This window comes from Meriones unguiculatus, chromosome 7 (genome assembly GCF_030254825.1).
Source record: "Meriones unguiculatus strain TT.TT164.6M chromosome 7, Bangor_MerUng_6.1, whole genome shotgun sequence".
NCBI lineage: Eukaryota > Metazoa > Chordata > Mammalia > Rodentia > Muridae > Meriones > Meriones unguiculatus.
This window is the reverse complement of record NC_083355.1, coordinates 120,796,096-120,813,644: the sequence shown is the minus strand read 5'-3', so window position 1 is coordinate 120,813,644 and position 17,549 is coordinate 120,796,096. Positions and strand designations below refer to the sequence as shown.

Here is a 17,549-nt window from a genome sequence, read left to right as displayed (position 1 = left end):
CCCTGCCTAGTATCTGGTGTATTGGGCTGTTTTTCCTTATTTACTTCAATCAGAATGAGATAAGACAGTATTTTTCCCACTCTCCGGCAGCTGTACATCTTGTCAAGCCCGCCCTTCTTTGACGGAGCTGATAAAGCATGTTAGTACGCTTTTGCGTGTTAATGGGTGTGTGGGAGACAGCCCTGCCCCCCACCCCAGCGTATTATAGCTGTCTAGAGTGGAGAGGAAGACTGTGGGCATCAGTGCTGAGCACCTGGGTTAGAATTGAGCCTCTGGTGTCTTCCCTCAGCAACCATGGGCCTTCTGTATCTGAAAAGGCCCGTGGCTTTGGCTCTTGGGGTCACATCTGGATTCACAAGGACTATTACGACCTTTGTCACTGGTGGTCACTCCCGCACCCCAGGAGGGTGCCGTGTGCATAGGTCTTTGCTTCCTTAGCTTAGTGCCTCCACTAGTCCCTCAGCTGCAGGTAGCCTGGAGAAAGCAGAAATGCTCTGGACAAGGTCAGCGTGGTGGAAGACAGTCAAAACTGTCAGGCCCTGCCAGGCAGGTACGGGCTGTAGGCTCTTCCTCAGAGGCTCCTAAGGGAAGCCTGGACAAAAATAGAGAGAGGGAGGGGAGGGGAGAGGGAGGGGAAGAAGAGGGAGGAGAAGGGCGTAGGGAGAGGAGGAGAGGGGAGGAGAGGAAGAGGGAGAGAGAAGGGAGGGGAGGAGAGGAAGAGGGAGAGAGAGAGGGGAGGGAGAGAGAGAGGGGAGGGGAGGAAAGGGAGAGAGAGGGGAGGGAGAGGGAGGAAAGAAACAGGTGGGTCCTTGGCTTTCTTCCTGCTTCAGGGTCCTGACCCAGGTGAATTCTGCACTCAGCTTGTGTCTCTGCCCACTTTGCTCTCCCAGACTGCCCTGGGCTCAGCCCCCTCCCCAACCCAGAGCTAATGGGGCTGCTGTGCTACAGCTAATTCTGCGCTCACCCCTCCCCCATTTCCTTTGCCTTTGGTTTTTGTCCATCCCAGTGACAACCCCAATTCCACTGTGGGTGTTTACTCTTAAACCAACCGGCACCATCTTTTACCAAGTTTTATTCTGGCTTTTGTTATTGTTCCCTGGGCCAGGGTGAAGGCCGAGTGTGGGCTCTGTTCAAAACATCTTCAGAATATAAGTGGTTCCATTCAGCCATGATGTTACTTCATTTCTACTTCATAGCTGTAATTAATTTTGCTACTGTTATGAGTCATAACGTAAATACCTGTGTTTTCTGATGGTCTTAAGCAACCCCTGTGAAAAGTCATTCAGACACGGAGGGGTCTTGACTCACAGGTTGAGAACCACTGGTCTAGAGGACCCAGGACTTTTTCTTTCTTGTGTTTTTTCTGTTTGTTTATATAGCTAGCCCAGGGTAGCCTCTTATCTGGCTTCGCTGTCATTCTTAGTCCATGGATGGAGCAAGGTCTATGAATTCTCCCAGAGGAGGTAAATCGTATGCGTAATATATTGTTCTCTATAGGGATCTGGGCCTTTTCCCTATATTTCTTTAGGAAATTTGGTCACTGGACAAGGCTGTCCGCGTCTGGGATGCTTATTCCGGCCTGGAGGGCACTGTGAAGGACATGGCCACCTCACTGAGAGCCATTGCGGACTTGCAGAGCCCTGCCCTCAGGGACAGGCACTGGCAGCAACTGATGAACGCTATTGGGGTGTGTACTGGGGTCCCTTACTGGGCCGTGCTACATCAAAGTGTCACTCCTGCTCGCCCCATCTGACATCCTGTGCAACACGTGAGAAAGCCTCTACTCTCATGTGAGGTCAGGGTCCTCAAACACCTGCGGCTGAGCACCCACGAGCTCCGTCCTTACCCTTTATAGCCTGTGGGCTGTGTGACCTCAAGAAAGGCACCTCACTTCTCTAGTTTGGGTTTACTTTAATGTAAGGGTTCTGTCTGTTTTTCTGCATTCTAGCTGCCCTAGAAGGTGCAGGTGAGAAGAAACACGGCATTTTACAGAAAGCAGCTAGGAACCTGTGTGCCCTGAAAAGGACCGGGTGGTTTGGGTGGTGGCAGGGGCTCTTTATCACTCTCTGGGGATGGTGAACAGTGCTGAGAACCATTTCAGGGTGGGAAAGCTGGAGGGGATGGCAGCTTCCCCAAAGCAAGGCATCCTCACGGGACCTCAGGGAGACGGCTTTTCTGCAGCCGGCTAGCCAGACTCCTGTCACTTGTAAAGGACACAAGTTGACTTTGGGCTGTAGAAAAAATCAGGTTCTTGTTAACCTAATGCTGAGTGAAGGGCTGTGGGGGGAGCAGAGGGTAACAGAGAGGAATGTGAATTCTTTCACATAATAAACCTGAATGATGGCAGGAGTAAGAATGATTTTTGCCAAGCCACTAAGATTAAATTAGTGGTAAAAGTAGGTCATAATACGAGTGACTGGAAATTACGTTCTGGGAGCTCTTCAGAAGAAAAGACAAATGGGCTGCTGGTTCCTGGGCTTTCAACCAGATCATAACAAATGAACAGTGGGGATCTTTTTAGAAAGGAGGTTTATGGGCAACGGCGATGGGTCACAGGTTGACAGCGGAAGGGTGGGAAACAGAAGAAAGCATGGGTTCTGGACGTGACAGAGACGTGGCCCTGGGCTGCCGCCGACACCGCCGAGAGGACAGGTCAGGAGCCACGGGCTGAGCGGGCGACACGCTGCACTCCTGTCAGGATCTGCCATTAAAGTCTGACACCTCCTCCTAACCAGGTCAGGTTTTCAGTGAGTGACGCCACAACCCTGGCAGATTTGCTGGCTTTGCAGCTGCACCGGGTAGAAGACGACGTGAGGGCCATCGTGGACAAGGCTGTGAAGGAGATGGGCACGGAAAAGGTCGGAGCTCCCTGGCTGGGGCGTGGGCCCTGCCTGTGTCCCTTCTCGTGCTGGCTCGTATGTGACCAGTATCTGCAGCGGGGTAGCCTTGAAGCCCTTCTCACACCTCCACCCCATCAGGGAGGAGTGTGTATAGCTCAGATCCAGTAGAGTAGTTCTGGTGTGATGTTTGGCCCTTTGCAGTAAAGGTGTTTTCTCCCCCATCCTGTCCCTGTGAATCATCTAGAGAAGGAGAGGCCGGTCACTTCAGACCATTTATTTTCTAAATTAGCAGACACTAATTTTAAATAGTTATAATTATTTACTTATAAGTAGAAGCATTAGTATTAAACTTTCTTGAGTTCTAGGTCTTGGCTGAGCTATTAGCCCTCAGTTGAAGTTTGTGTGTTTTAATTAATCGGTTCTTCCCCTTCCCAGGTCATTGCTGAAGTCAGCCGCACCTGGGAACACCTGGAGTTCTCTTACGAGGCTCACTACCGGACAGGCACGCCCCTGCTCAAGTGTGACGAGCAGCTCTTTGAGACCCTAGAGCACAACCAGGTGTGTGAGTGTGTGTGGGGGGTAATTATAGATTGTAATTTTAATTAACAATTTTAGACATTTTTTTTCCCAGAATTCACACACAAAGTCCAATTCACTTGTTACTGAGCGCCCGCCTACTGTGAGGATCAGGAGCGTGAACACCCCGCAGAGGACTTGTGGTTCAGAAAGAGGACACAGATGAGTCCCCCAGGGTGCTGAGGACAGACACACAGACTCCTAGGGTGCTGAGGACAGACAGACTGAGTCCTAGGATGCTAAGGACAGACTGACCCCTAGGGTTCTGAGGACAGACTGACTCCAAGGATATTAAGGAGAGACATGCAGACTCCTAGGAGACTAAGGAGAGACAGATTGATTCATGGGAAACTAAGAATAGACAGACTTCTGAAGAGCTAATGAGAGAAAGCAGCCTTCCAGCCTGGGAATGTGAGTGTCAGAGGGTTCCTTGTAGGTGACGGTACTTACTTAGGCTAGGCCTTAAAGGACAGACTGGCCTTCGAAGACAACATGGCCGCAGAAAGGGACCGCTGTGCAGTGGGGCCGTGTTGTTAATACGTGGGACACCTGAACGCGGCCACCGCTCTCCTCAGAACACACTTCTTATTTTCATGGGCTACAGAAGGCAAGCCTGGAGACACGGGCGTGAGCATAGCATGTGTGGCCTTGAACTTTAAGAATAAGAGCTGGGCATCTCCTTAGACCCTGTGAGAAGAGCTGTAGGGGAGAACCTTGAGAAGGCGGGCACTGGGTGGTCCTGAGCCACGGGAGCACTAAGATTCTGGGCTGGCCTCGTGTGGCTGTCATGTCTATGAGGCAGAAGTCAGCCCGGAGCCTGGCACACAGGCTCAGGGGGCAGGAGGGCTGGGAGTGCTGTGGTCACCATCAGCACTGTGGAGTCTCGAAAGCTTAACAGGTCCTGTGTGGGCTCCCCTCGAGGGCCAGGCGGCGGGCGGTGAGCCCCCCGGGTGCCTCTGTGGGTCCTGGCGGGGAGCCCCTGGCCACCAGAGCCGCTGACCAGCACCGCCCTCCCCAGGGCCAGCTGCAGGCTCTCCTCCAAAGCAAGCATGTGGACCACTTCATCCAGCACGTCCTGAGCTGGCAGCGCAGGCTGAACTCGGCCGACGCGGTCCTCGCCACCTGGATGGAGGTCCAGCGAGCCTGGGCACACTTGGAAGGCGTCTTCACCTGCTCAGAGGATGTCCGGGCCCAGCTCGCGGAGGACACCCGAAGATTTGACGAAGTGGACGCTGAGTTCAAGGTTGGTCAGTCGGGCTGTTGGAGTGACGTTTGGACAACATGAAAGTCAATGTGAGACGCAGGAAACATCCCTGACTGTGAGACACAGGGAACATCCCTGTTAGATACAGAAAAATGCAGCTTGGACTTTAGTACATAGGAGTCAGAAAACAGGAATTTTAGTTTTTACACATCTTGCCACCTACACACCAGCTATCAGGGCTGCCGTTGTGGCCTGACAGACGTCATGGAGACAGAATGACTGCTCAGTAAAATGACGTCACCAGACACTGTCTGTGCACAGAAGCGTGTCCTGGTGGTCCTGGGCGCTGCTGAGACCATTCATGCAGCGCTGAAGGAGGAGAAGGGACGGGGTCTCACACCTGTCACCCTTTCACACAGGAGTTGATGCTCCAGACGGCCACTGTGAGAAATGTGTTAGCAGCCACAGGCAGACCCCTGCTCCAGGAGAAGCTGAAGGACCTGCAGCTCAGGTGAGAGAGCAGGGGTGGGGGGCAGCCATGTCCCGCCGTCCAGCCGTGTCTGCCCAAGCGTGTGCAGAGGCCTCTGCGCTCGGGCTGCTCCTGAGGGTGGGGCAGGCCTTCCTGTGACTGCTCTGTTCTACGCCTGCTGTGTGCCCACGCTCAGGGCAGCGCCCGGTCAGCCCATGGTTAGTCTGGGTGTGTGGCCCTCCGTCCCTCCCTCCCTTGGTGCTCCCCCTCTTTCGCTATTTTGCTGTTTTGGTTCTGGAACATCCCTGAACTCATGGGGATCCTCCTGCCCTGACAAGTGAGCTTGCGGGTTGAGGGCGTCTTGGAAGGTGCAGTTCTTTCTGTTGAGGAGTGATGGCGGAAGCACAGGCCATGCTCACGGGCCGTGCTCACTGAGCTTTCGTTGGTGCAGGCTCTCTGTGTGTGCCAAGGCCCTGGCAGAGTACCTGGACACCAAGCGCGCCCTCTTCCCCCGCTTCTTCTTTGTGTCGGCAGCCGACCTGCTGGACATCCTCTCCGGGGGCTCTCGGCCCTCACAGGTAAGAGCGCTGCCTTCCCCGCATTGGCACACACCGTCTGGAACAGAATCTGCCTAATGCCATGGAGGGGAGGAGGGGCAAGTGCCCAGGGTAGGGGCAGCAGTGAAGCCAAGGGCAGCGTGAATTCTGTGCAATAGTGAGCACCCGATGCTGTTAACCCCAAGTGTGCCCTGTTGAACACCTTTGCACGAGCAGTGCTCTGGGCGGGTGTCGTGAGTTCTTGCTCCATTTTTCTCATGAATAGTGAATGAGGACACCCGGAACAGTCAGGCCAGGCTGGACGCTCACCTCCCAGTGAACTGGGCTTCACGTGGTGCTTGGGTGACACAGGGGTGTTCCCTCACTTCTCTGGACATGGGACGAGGAACAGCTCAGGGGTGTGACTTGTACGAGAGGACTGAACCCAGGAACTCACAGGTGCTACATACACACATGTTCCTTTCCAGCCCTTCGCTGCCATTTCTTCACTGACCCCGAGTGTCTGGCAGCAGCGACTGTCGGTTCCCACACTCAGGAGTGAGGATCCATGTGCTGACTGTCAAGTAGCAGTGACTGTCGGTTTCCACACTTGGTAGTGAGCATTACAGACCACACACGTCCTCGTGGGGACTTAGGGACCCACCCCACGGCAGATGCTGAGCTCCACGCCTACCCTCACAGCCCTTACATACAGGTTGACGTGTGCGCATGGCGCCTGTGTATGCACGGAAGGTATGTAGGCCTCGGAGGTCGGTGGGCAGCAGGTCCACGAGCTGGGGCCATGTGGAGTCGTGAGCTGCTGTGAGCTGCAGCCACAGGCAGGTGTGAGCTGCTGACGTGGTGCCAGTCCAGCATGCACTTGCTCCCAGCACCTGGCTGTCTTCATGGCAGAGCAGATGTTGGATTCCAGGTCCCGGGGCTCAGCAACCACTTGAAGTGTCACAGCTTGACCACAAGATGGTATTCTTCTGCAGAGAGCTCAGAGGAGAGAGTCTCAGGCGCAGGCGCAGGCGAGGGCTTGCAGAGACAAATCTTCATGCATCGTTTCATTATACTTTAAATTTTATTTCCTTATTTGTCAAGTAGGAAAACATCTATGAATTTTTATAGTTTCCATCTATAAATTTTTGAACGATGGGTTAATTTTTGATGAGCTAATTGTATAAAGTCATGAAAATATTAAACATGATATGGTAGAAGTGGCCACCAATAGGTCTTCTCCCTGTCTCATCTCTTCCATCCAGCTTGCTTCTCCTTACACACCCATGTTTGTCTAGTCAGTGAGTCAGTGCAAGAGGCTCTTGGGCTCTTGGCACTAAGCCTTACCCTGTGCTGCTCTTGGAAGCTGTGACCTCCCCACCCGAGTCAGTTCTGATTTGCTGGCCAATGAACACAGGCCCAAGCCAGCACCTGGGCAGCCAGCACCGCATTAGAGAAGCCACAGTTAGCCGACCACAGAGGTGTGGTTGCCGGAACTATCCAGGGCCTGAAGATTCCAACACAGTTACCGCAGGCAGCCGAACTGCCACGGTGCGGAGCCGCTAAATCTTGGGGTTTGGAGGGAGTTGGTGATTCTTCCAAAGCTCATTGCTGTGTGTTGCTTCTGTGTTCATACATGTTTATAAGCACATTCATGTCCATCAAGGCCTTGGTAAGCTACTGCTTTAGAATGAAAGGTTGTATGTGAAATGAAAATATGAAGTTCTAATTTTGAGGCTAGTGTCTTCCTCCTTAATCCCTTCTTCTCCCCCTCTCTTCTCTTTTTCTGTCTTCCTTTTTCCTCTCTTTTCCCTGTGGGTTTTTCCCCCCTGAGGAGTTCTTGCAGTAGCTATAGCATTATTCTGACTTGTGACTATGGAAGGCTGATGAAAATGCCATCAACCCTTGTGTTTCATTGCCTCTTTTTAATTTGCATAGGTATGCCCTCAATCTTTAACATTTTGCATTCTCTCTCAAAACTCACATGATGAGATTCCAATATCAAACGCACCAAGTGGTTAACATTTAAAAATTCACAATCTTAAATAATATGGATGTGGGCAATGGGAATGCTAATGCCTCGTCACTGTGACTGTAAACTGGAATAAATACTCAGGAAAGCTATCCAGGAGTTTCTTTTAAATGGGAATATGCAGTCTATCTCCTTGGCTTACCCCCAGGAATGGGTACATACGTCCACAGAGAAGCACACAGCCCTTTCTCCCTGCACTCCCCCAGCGGAAACACCTTCAGCGTCACACAGCAGCCAGAAGTCACATGAGAGGGCAGAGCACATTGTGCGAATTTGTTCCTGCAGAGATTTATTGCTGGTCTTTTTAAAATATCCCATTTTGAGAGGAAGAGAGATTCAGGGGGGCCATGAGAAGTCTTTGGGTCTGGTTTTCTATTTCTTTTCTTAAAAAAAAATTATTAGTTGAGAATTCCCAGAAGTATACATTGCTCATATTCACCCCTCCCCTGGACGCTCCCAGCTTCCTAGCCACCAGCTTCAATTCCTCCTCCCCCCTCCCCCATCTGAGTCCAGCTGGTGCTGCCCGGCTGCCCTGGATAAGGCCTGCTGTGGACTGTGGTTGACAAGGCATCACGGCACTAATGAAAACTGACTGTTCTTTTCCCATCAGCCCCCAAATGCCACTAGCTCCCGGGGAGTGAGACACGGGCCACCTCCCCTTGTCCTGCAGGGTTTTGTCTGGGTTTAGCTGGGTGGCACTGGTGCATGCTGTGACAGTCCCTGGCTTCACATGTCCGTCCACCGTGTTGTGTCTGTAAAGCCATCTCCTTGGAGTCATCCGACACTTCTAGCTCCATCTGCATAGACCACCGAGCTTTGAATGACGAGGTTATGTACCTGGTGTAAAATCATATAATACACACGTGACAAAAATGATAGAAATCAGCAGAGGACACACCGTTCCCGCGATGTATTCCCGAAGGCTGTTTGTGAGCGCCCTGTTCTATGTGTGTGTTCAGCATGTTTAATAAATGCTCCTTTACTGTTCCATGTGGCATGCAGTATAATGACTACTATTCTGAAACGGGGATAATTGTCTACGGTTTTCCCGGCATGGCTTACATGTTTGTGGAGGTGAGGATCGTGGAGCAGACGCACATCCAGTCTTACTCTAGAGCGGAACAGCCACAAAGGGCAGAACTGCCTGCTTTTCCGTTCTCACACACAAGGTGGTGGGTATTGTCATTTTAAGGGGTTAGTGGGCAACCGTGAGCTCCTGGGTGCCACAGGCCTAGGTGGTGCAGCTTTGTGTAGTTCTGTCTCAGTAGCATCGTTATGTGCGGTGAAGCTGGAAAGCGCAAACTAACAGCGGTAAGGCTTGAGCTGGGGATTAGGATGACCACTTTAACTTTTCTTCCCTTCAGCTCCTAGGTGAGCTGCGGGCATCATTCATGGGCTACGCTACTGGTTTCTATTGTGAATTATAAAATAAATGTTAAGTTCTTCCATTTAATAAGAGAGTCTGTGCATGGTTCCGCCAGTACAGATTTCGGTTACTGAGGGCTGGTAACGGGACCCAGCTCCCTTCAGCGTGGTTCACGTTTGAGGTGCTGTGCGGTGCTGGCTGGAATGAGAGAGCAAGCTTGGGCTACCTGTTCTTTGGCCCATAGAAATCACAGATGTGCAGCATTACCAACAGTCATGTCATGTCTTTTCAACGTCTGTCAGCAAGAGGCCACTGTGCATCTGCCGAGATGCTGTCGTGTAACCTCAGCGTCCCCAGGACATTGTGCATGAGATGTACAAGAATGACGGAGAGAGGGGATTGGTGGGGAGCTGAATGCGGACTTGGAGGACGTGTATCATCCGGGGAGAATGCTAACAGAGGCAAGCACAGGTGGCGTTAGGGAGGACCCTCGGCCAGGGGCTGATCCCTCACCCTCGGAGAGCCTGCACGCACAGGCAGGCACACATCATATGAAGAACAACCATTCTGACATGAGTTACAGCCGTGGTTGGAACAGGAAGGATGGCGTGGTCAGAGTAAATGACGCCAGCAAGGAAATGAACAGAATCTCAAGTGGAGCAGAGGAAAACAGGGAGGCACACAGAACAAGCCGGAAGCCCTGACTAAGGGACAGAGAAGACATTCGTGACACCAAGAGCTCAGAACGTGTTGGCGGTTGCTTGCCAAGACACAGAGGAGCTGTTGCTTCCATGGCCCAAGCCGGAAGAGACGAACATCACTGAAGTAGCCCAAAGCTTCCCACACGATAACCGTGCTATACCACATGCCTTTGTGCTTTCTCCGTTTCCTTACACGGTTACAACACAGTAAGATTCTAGTGTTTTGCCAAAACTTTTTTGTTAGTTTATTTACCTTACATCCCAACACAGTTTCCCCTTCCCTCTCTTCCCAGTCCCCACCCCCATCCACTCCTCCTCCATTTCTCTTCAAAAACGGGGAGGCCTCCCACGGATAGAAACCAGCCCCGGCAAACCAGATGCAGTAAGCCAGGTAGACAAAGCAGCCGGAACGAGGAAAGGGGCGCAGAGGCAGAGCCAGGACCGCCCCTGCGCCCCCTGACAGGCGCCCACACCACAACCCAGCTGCACAGTTGTTGCGTGTGTGCCGAGGGCCCAGGCCGCTTCCTTGCATGCTCCCTGGTTGGCCTCATTCTCTGTGAGCCCTTGTGGTCCCACAGTAGCCGATTGTGTATATTTTCTTCTGGTGCCCTTGGCCCCTTTTCCAAAACTTTTACAAGTCTTTGCACTGTCATAAGCTTCTCTGTTGCTTATTAAAATGGTTGATGTCAGGCCGCGTGGCCGTTTTCATAAACATGTGCTACTTCGCTGAGCGAGGGCGGCCTGGATGCCGCAACTTCCAAGTAACACGGGGGACGTTACTCAGTTTTTGCTGATAACCTTTTAGACGCCACCTTGGAGCACAGTGGAGTTTAGTTTCTTTAATGCTAGTCTGAAAGTGTTATTTTAATGAATGTTTTTAGTTGTGAAATAAAATTTTTTCCCAATCCAGTTAGCCAGGAAGAAGAAAATCTAATTTCACTGAAAGATACCTCATTCATTTTGTTGTCTCTTCGAAAATTTCAATAAGAAAGGAACACCTGAGTTCACACCCACCAGATTCCAGTCATGGAGGGTTGTAGGTAGAGATTTACGTTTTCTGGCCACTACCATGATGCACAAGGCCAGAAGTTGTTGTGAAATTATTTTCTGAGCAAAGCCATAATGTGTGAGGTGCCTGATGGCTGAGGCCTCATTTTTCCCAAAGCTTTTCAGCTGAATATTACCGAGGCCGATTACCCAGTAGAAGCCATTTGACATCTGTGCACTTCCTGGCCGCTGCAGTGGGGAGAGCAACTCGTTAGATCATTGCAGAGACAGCCTGTATAAATGTCCTTCGGGTAATGTGTGTGGATGGAAGATAATCTGAGACCTCAGGTGGTGTTCTGCCCAGGTCTAAAGCGGGGAGGACCCTCAGAAACCCCTCTGTCCTAAACCTGAAGAATCCCGACGCCATGGCCCTTAAAGCCAGAACTGCTACCGCAGCAGCCTGTGAGGGCTGAAGACGTTAACCGACTGAATCCTCCCGCTCTTCCTGAGGCTGCTGGGCTTGTCGCTTGGATAGCTGAGGCAGCTGCCATTGTCTCCAGAAGCTGCTGAAGGCCAGCTAACATCCTGGTCGAGATGCACGGTGACAGAGGTCAAGTGTGTGCTCCGGGAGGTGATGCCCAGCTTTGAGCTTCCTTCTGCTGGCAGCAGCCTTTGCTAACCTGTGCAGTTCATAGCACAGGAAACCTGCTGTCTTAAAGTGCACACGTCCGTGTGGTCTGCACGTTTCTAGTGCTATAAACTACCGTGCCACCTTTATTTCTAAGACGTCCAGTCGTCCTTGAATATTCTCTACCCATTAAAGTGCTTGCCCGTGCCTCTCCCCTGGCGGCACTCGGAACCATGGGCCTGCAGGCTGTGACTGTGGATTTGCTGATTCTTGGTATTTTGTGTGAATGATGACATAGTTGATGGGGTTGGTTGGCTGCTGCTGTCTTTGAGCTTGGTGCCTTCAAGGCTCATTTATGTTGTTGTGTTGTCTTTTTTTTTTCTCTCCAGAGTCAGGTATAGATCTAGGACTTTGTGTTCACTGGACAAGTACTGTGTCACGGAGCCACAGCCTCGTCCTTAATTTGGGGTCTCACTGTATATGCCAGGCTAGACTGGAACGCAGTTTTTCAGCTTCCACTTGTCAGTTCTAAGATGAGCGCATAGGCTAGTACATGTGGTCTTTGTTGACACGCACACATACACACACGCACACTTCATTCCTTCATGCAGCTGAACAGAATTTCACAGTATGTACCTTGCACAATTTGTTTTCTGCCTGTTTGAGTAGATATTTGGTTGTGTCTACGTTTGGGCCGCTTCTAACAGTGGAAGGAACACCTGTATACCCTGTCTGTCTGAGCAGCCATTTCCTGGTGGCTGATGCTTTCTTGGGGATTCTGTTTGATTTGCTGAGGACCCTTGAGACTGTCTTCCGCCCAGTGGCACCACAGATAAGGAGGAACATGAGTTCCTCACCACTGGCGAGCCTGTGGGGGACTGCTGGGTGTGAGTCTGGGTTGAGTCACCTCCTGGAAGCTCCTTCCTCTCTGTTCCTCGGTGGCAATGCTGGCATTGTTCCTCTGTGAGAGGCTTGTCATGGCTTCATTAGGAGGGTCAGGGGAGGGGGTGGGCAATGTGGGGCTTGTATGATTGGAAGCCAGGTAGGTATTTTCTTCACACTGACCTCTTCAGACAACGGGTCTGCTGGCATTTATCTCGCACACAAACCCTGATTTGTCAAATGCTAAGAGTGCGCATCGCACTCAGAGCAGCTGTCTGCTCTGGAGAATGCAGGCTGTGAGACGCGAGGACGCGGGAAGGTGGTCCTTACTAACACGTCCAAACCTGGGACCACCACTCAGACTCAGCAACGCTGACTGGAAGACTTTCCTAATGAATCAGAGCAGGGAGACATCACTCAGCCTCGTCCTCTACCAGGGTACCTGGGGCTCGAAGTACCCTTCCCAGTGAATGATGTCATCAGACCCTGAACCATGAGAGTCTTTGATTCCAGATGTTGGTTTCAAATTTTTACCAGTGCTTCCATACGTTAGACCAACAATATAAATCTGAATTTTAGCAGTTTGACAATAGACATTCTAGTAAAATGAGTGTCGCCAGTCGCGGTGCATAAAGACAGGCTGGTAAGCCCCAGGCACTAGGTGGAAAAAATGGTCACTGCACAGTGGGCGCCCGTCAGGATCAGAAGCCTGCTGTCTGCCAGGCACATTTCAGGTCCTGGCATTGCATTAGTGACCTTGATCTCCAGACGACTCCGGAAGTTTATGAATAGAGGTTGGCACCTTTGTGCGGCTTCGTTCTTCAGTCTCCAGGGCACTTGTGCCGCAGGGAGTACTTGCTTCCCTATGCTCTGTCTTAGGTAACACGCCACCTCGGAAAGCTCTTCGACAGCCTCTCAGATCTGCAGTTTGAAGATGATCCGGAAGTTCCTGCACACAGAGCAGTTGGAATGTTCAGCAAAGAGAGGGAGTACGTCCCTTTCCAGGATGGGTGCGAGTGCATAGGCCACGTAAGGTTTCATTTTGAGGTTTTCTGGCAAAGGGGGTAATCTTAGGGCGGTTCCTGAAGGTTGAGTTGGACTTGCCAGACAGTTTAGGTCATGTGGAAAGCCAGGTTCTAGCTGGCGGTGCGGGCAGATCACTGCTTACAGCTCCAGCATGGGGTAGCTCCTCTCCGTGCCCAGTTTCTGCTAGCTTAGCTTTAGCCGCCAGCAAGGTGGCAGTGGCATCTGAGTTCAGCCGGCCAGAAGGGCTGCCATGGCTGTGTGAGCAGGACTGAGGGTCAGAAGCAGCCCAGTAAGTGAGCGATGACCATGAACTCTGCTTAGCATCCCTCAGACGCTGTGGGAAGGGAAGAGGCTTTGTGGCTAGCCATTCTGACGCGCGTGCCAGAACAGCTGCCTGTGTTAGTGAGGCTGACAGAGTTTGCCCAGGTGATGCTGTGTGCCCCAGTTGCCCTGCAGTTAGCTGAGACATTCTCCACTCTCATGCACAAATACCTGAAAGCATGAACCAGGAAGAGTCCTGCATTTTCTGGCAGCTGAAGGCAGTCTGATAAGGGAGAAGTTGTCTTAATTAAGGCTTCCATTGCTGCGATAAAGGTCATGGCCAAAAGAGACTCGGGAGGGTAATTGTTTATTTCATTTTACAACTCTCAGGGCACACTCCATCACTGGAGGACGCGCCTGTCCTCAGCTGGAGGCGGGAGCTGAGGCAGAAGTCCCACGGTGACACTTCTTGCTGGCTTGTTCCTAACGCTTGTTCGGAGTACTTTCTTACCTAACTCAGGGCCACTTGCCAGGGCTGGGACCAAGCACAGTGCACTGGGTCCGCCTACAGCAATAATTAATCAGGAAAAATGTCCCCAGATGCTGTCCCACAGGCCAGTCAGGTGAGAGAATTTCTCAGTTGAGGGGACCCTCTTCTCAGATCTCTTCAGCTTGTGTCAAGTTGGTAAAATCTAACCAGACAGGCCGGGCACTCTCTCTGATGGAGTATAGTGAGCGACCTTGGCAGAGGTTTCTGTGAGAGACCTTGGGCCAGGGCAACAGCTTCCTTGACGTGGTCTTTGCAGGAATGTCACTGCGCATGTGTCTTTACCATGTTCTCTTTACTCCCCTTTGTTACTTTTTAATATTGTACTAGAAAACTCTGCCAAATGAAGGGGAAGCAGATGGCAGGAAACGGCGATGAAAATATATTTTTGATCTCTTGGGCTTTGGGGGATATTATTGTAGTGATTAGAAAAAGTCACTATAAACTATCTTGACAAAAGTATGCTGCTGTCTGCTGTCTCCCCAGCAGACTGCTCAGCGACTGGCATGGTGCCCAGCGGGGACCGTCCAACTGATGGATATGCTTGTCAGTAGCAGGAACCCTTGAAGTTAGAAGATTTCAGAGGGCTCTAATTCATTCTGTATAAGCAACTTACGCTAGAAACTTCTGAGCATCTATGACATTCATTTTCTAGTTACATTTGTCTTATATATTAAAAGTATACTTTTTGCTTTGTGTTTTTATGCTTTCTCTCCACTTTTATGATTGGTCCCTCCAAATTTAGTCTGTTTAAATTTTATTTATTTATTTATGTATTTATTTATTCATCATATTGGGCTTTTATGGATCAGAAATGAAGAAGCCATGGTCCTTGCCTCACTGAAGAGCTGGCACATATATGATTAGTGCTAATCAGATGGTCCTTTTTGTCTTATGCCGGGCAGAATGTCAAGAGGTTTCAAAAGGGTAGGACATGGAAAACAGTCGTAAATCAGTTATGAAACCATACAGTAAGGGAGCAGCCTGGACTTGGGGTTCAGGTCTTTCCTAATGGAGCTCCTGAGGCCAGGCAGATCTGCTGAAGACGTACACCCCAGAGTACAAAGGAGGTGCTCCCTGGCAGTGCTTGCTCTCTGACCCTGACCGGGATCCCCGTGATGAAGGCAGAAGCACAGGCCACCATTGGCTAGATTAAAGACTGTGAACTTGTGCGTGCTAATGCCCAGCTGTAAAGCCAGAGAAACCCCTTACAGCAGATGGCAGATCAGACCAGGGCAGTGTCCCCATTTCTTCTCAAGCACAAGGCAGTCTGCTTATTCCTGCAGTTTCTTTCCAGTTCCCAAAGGGTGGGGATGTTGCTGCTGCCCTCGGGAGCCAGGGAAAGCAGGCAGTCACACAGCATCATCTCTGTGGCCCTGGGGCTCTTCATTGCAGCCATTTAACTACTGGGCTCTATTCTCAGTCGATAGCTATATGGCCAACTAGAAGCAGATGCATGGAGCGCTAGAACAAAGCGCACTGAGCCGCATGGAAAACTGGGCAGGATATATTTATGGGAACAACATGAGCTGGAAGTAAAGTTTTTAAGAAGATTAATTTCCACAAGTCCGCAGTGGTCCCATCTCTCACACTGTCCTGCTGTCCAATTTCTGACAAGTGTGAAGATTGGAACCAGTAGGAATGTAATTAAGATATTTGCTGAGAACACTTTGGCTTCAGACTAAGCACTGGGAAGGTTTTAGAGGGGAACTTTCAGGAGAAGAAAAACACTGTCAGAAGACATGATTCTTCAAGTTATGGTCCTGCAGTCTCCAGGTTCCAGCTCATGCCTGTCTGACTTCTCACACGCCCAGGCAAGGGGCTCTAGCTTAGAACCGCCCCCCATCTTCAAAGCCGGAGAATGAAGGACACGTCCTGTGTAGGAGCTGTCCACCCACTTAGCAGTGGTTAGGAATTGGCTGTAGTCTGGGAAGGAGAAAGGCTGGGGGGGGCAGCTGAGTCTGTTAGGGGTTGGGTCCCCCGAGTTCTCCTTGCCTCCTTGTGTGTGTTCAGGGTGGGTTTCAGCTGTGCTGCTGCTGCACGGCCTTCAGGTTAGACGGGGGATGAGATGGGGCAGTTGGTCCACCTCAAGCCTGTGCTGTCCCATTGCAATCTCCCAAGGTGGAAAGCTGGCTCCTGCGGCTGGAACAGACCATGAAGGAAACTGTGCGCCAGGCCATCGCCGAAGCCCTGGCAGCCTACGAGGAGAAAGCGAGGGAGCTGTGGCTGTTGGACTTCCCGGCACAGGTGGCTCTCACGGGCTCGCAGATATGGTGGACCACAGACGTGGGGATTGCCTTCAGTCGCCTAGAGGAAGGCTATGAAACAGCCCTAAAGGATTTCCATAAGAAGCAGGTACCTTTAGAGACTTCAGATATGACCACAGAAGGGGGCAGAACACCAAGCTTCCTTTACTTGTTACTTCCCATTAACTTCTGGAGAAAAGGGGATGTTGTTTTAAATGCAGTAGATTTAAAGTCAGAAGACAAACTGAAGACATGGCCAGTCTCTTCCAGGGTGCGGTTGGTCTATCGATATCTATGAAGGGAGGCATTTTAAAATGTTAAGATAGTACCCTTCTCCTTTTAGCTGCCGTGGGTTGGTCCTGACCAGACATCTTCCTGTCCCTCTCTGTTTAGTTTGAGCCAAGACAGTGCATTCCATTCCCCTCCTCCAACCTGTCATCCTTGATTCTCTGAATGTTTATTTCTTAAGATAGTAAATGGGGTATGTGGACATGTGTTAATACCAGTTTTACTATTTTTAAGTTGATGACTTCTTTAGATTTTGCTTATTATTAGAAAAATCCAGGAAGGCAAATAAACAAAAAAGATTTATTTTCTCAAGTATCCAGTAACAGTATTAGACATGTCACCCAAAGGTTTGCCCTCTGCCCGCTAGCTGTCTGTCTGTAATGGATACTTGCAGCTGTCCCCTTGGAATCACGTTATCTCTGTAGGGACACACAAAGTCTCACTGTCGACGTGTTTTAAAGGTAGCTTTGCCAAGACTTACTCCCTCCTGTGCCTCCTTTGGGTTGACTGGGACTGTTGTCTTCCTTTGGTCCCGAACACTTCAATTTCTATTTTAAATGTTTTGCCTGTTTTAAATGGAAGAGTTTGCACACTTAGGCTGACAGCTTGCGTGGCTCATGTGCACCCTGGTGGAGTAGACAGATCAAGTCACCTGACTGTGTGTCCACTCCCTTTCTGTGGCTGGAGCATCCGGGGTCTGCCTTGGCAGTTTCTGAGTACACAGCGTTGCGTCAGCTGCTCTCACTGTGACGTGCGACAGGCCCTGAGACAGACCTCTGAAGTCAGTTTTGCCCTGTCCAGCCTTGTGATTTCCAGCCTCTTCCATCTCAGCAACAGTTGGTAGATTTTCTCAGACCTTTGCAGCTGAACTGTGGAGGCCCACTGTGCTGCTGGTTTGTGAGGCTCCTTCCATCGTGGCTGCTGGCTGGGTCCTTTTGCCCACAGATCTCTCTGCCCTGA

At 50.9% G+C, this 17,549-nt stretch overlaps 1 protein-coding gene across 1 annotated transcript in view; it reads left to right on the top strand.

The window, feature by feature from the left end:
• The window catches only part of Dnah11 (dynein axonemal heavy chain 11), a 266,833-nt gene that overhangs the window by 56,391 nt on the left and 192,893 nt on the right, over positions 1-17,549 (top strand). Inside the window, exons 23-30 of the mRNA XM_060388295.1 lie at positions 1,529-1,687; positions 2,736-2,858; positions 3,276-3,398; positions 4,435-4,659; positions 5,040-5,131; positions 5,541-5,667; positions 13,101-13,250; positions 16,177-16,410. Of these exons, the coding sequence (XP_060244278.1) occupies positions 1,529-1,687; positions 2,736-2,858; positions 3,276-3,398; positions 4,435-4,659; positions 5,040-5,131; positions 5,541-5,667; positions 13,101-13,250; positions 16,177-16,410 (1,233 nt within the window). The remainder of the gene's footprint in view (positions 1-1,528; positions 1,688-2,735; positions 2,859-3,275; positions 3,399-4,434; positions 4,660-5,039; positions 5,132-5,540; positions 5,668-13,100; positions 13,251-16,176; positions 16,411-17,549) is intronic.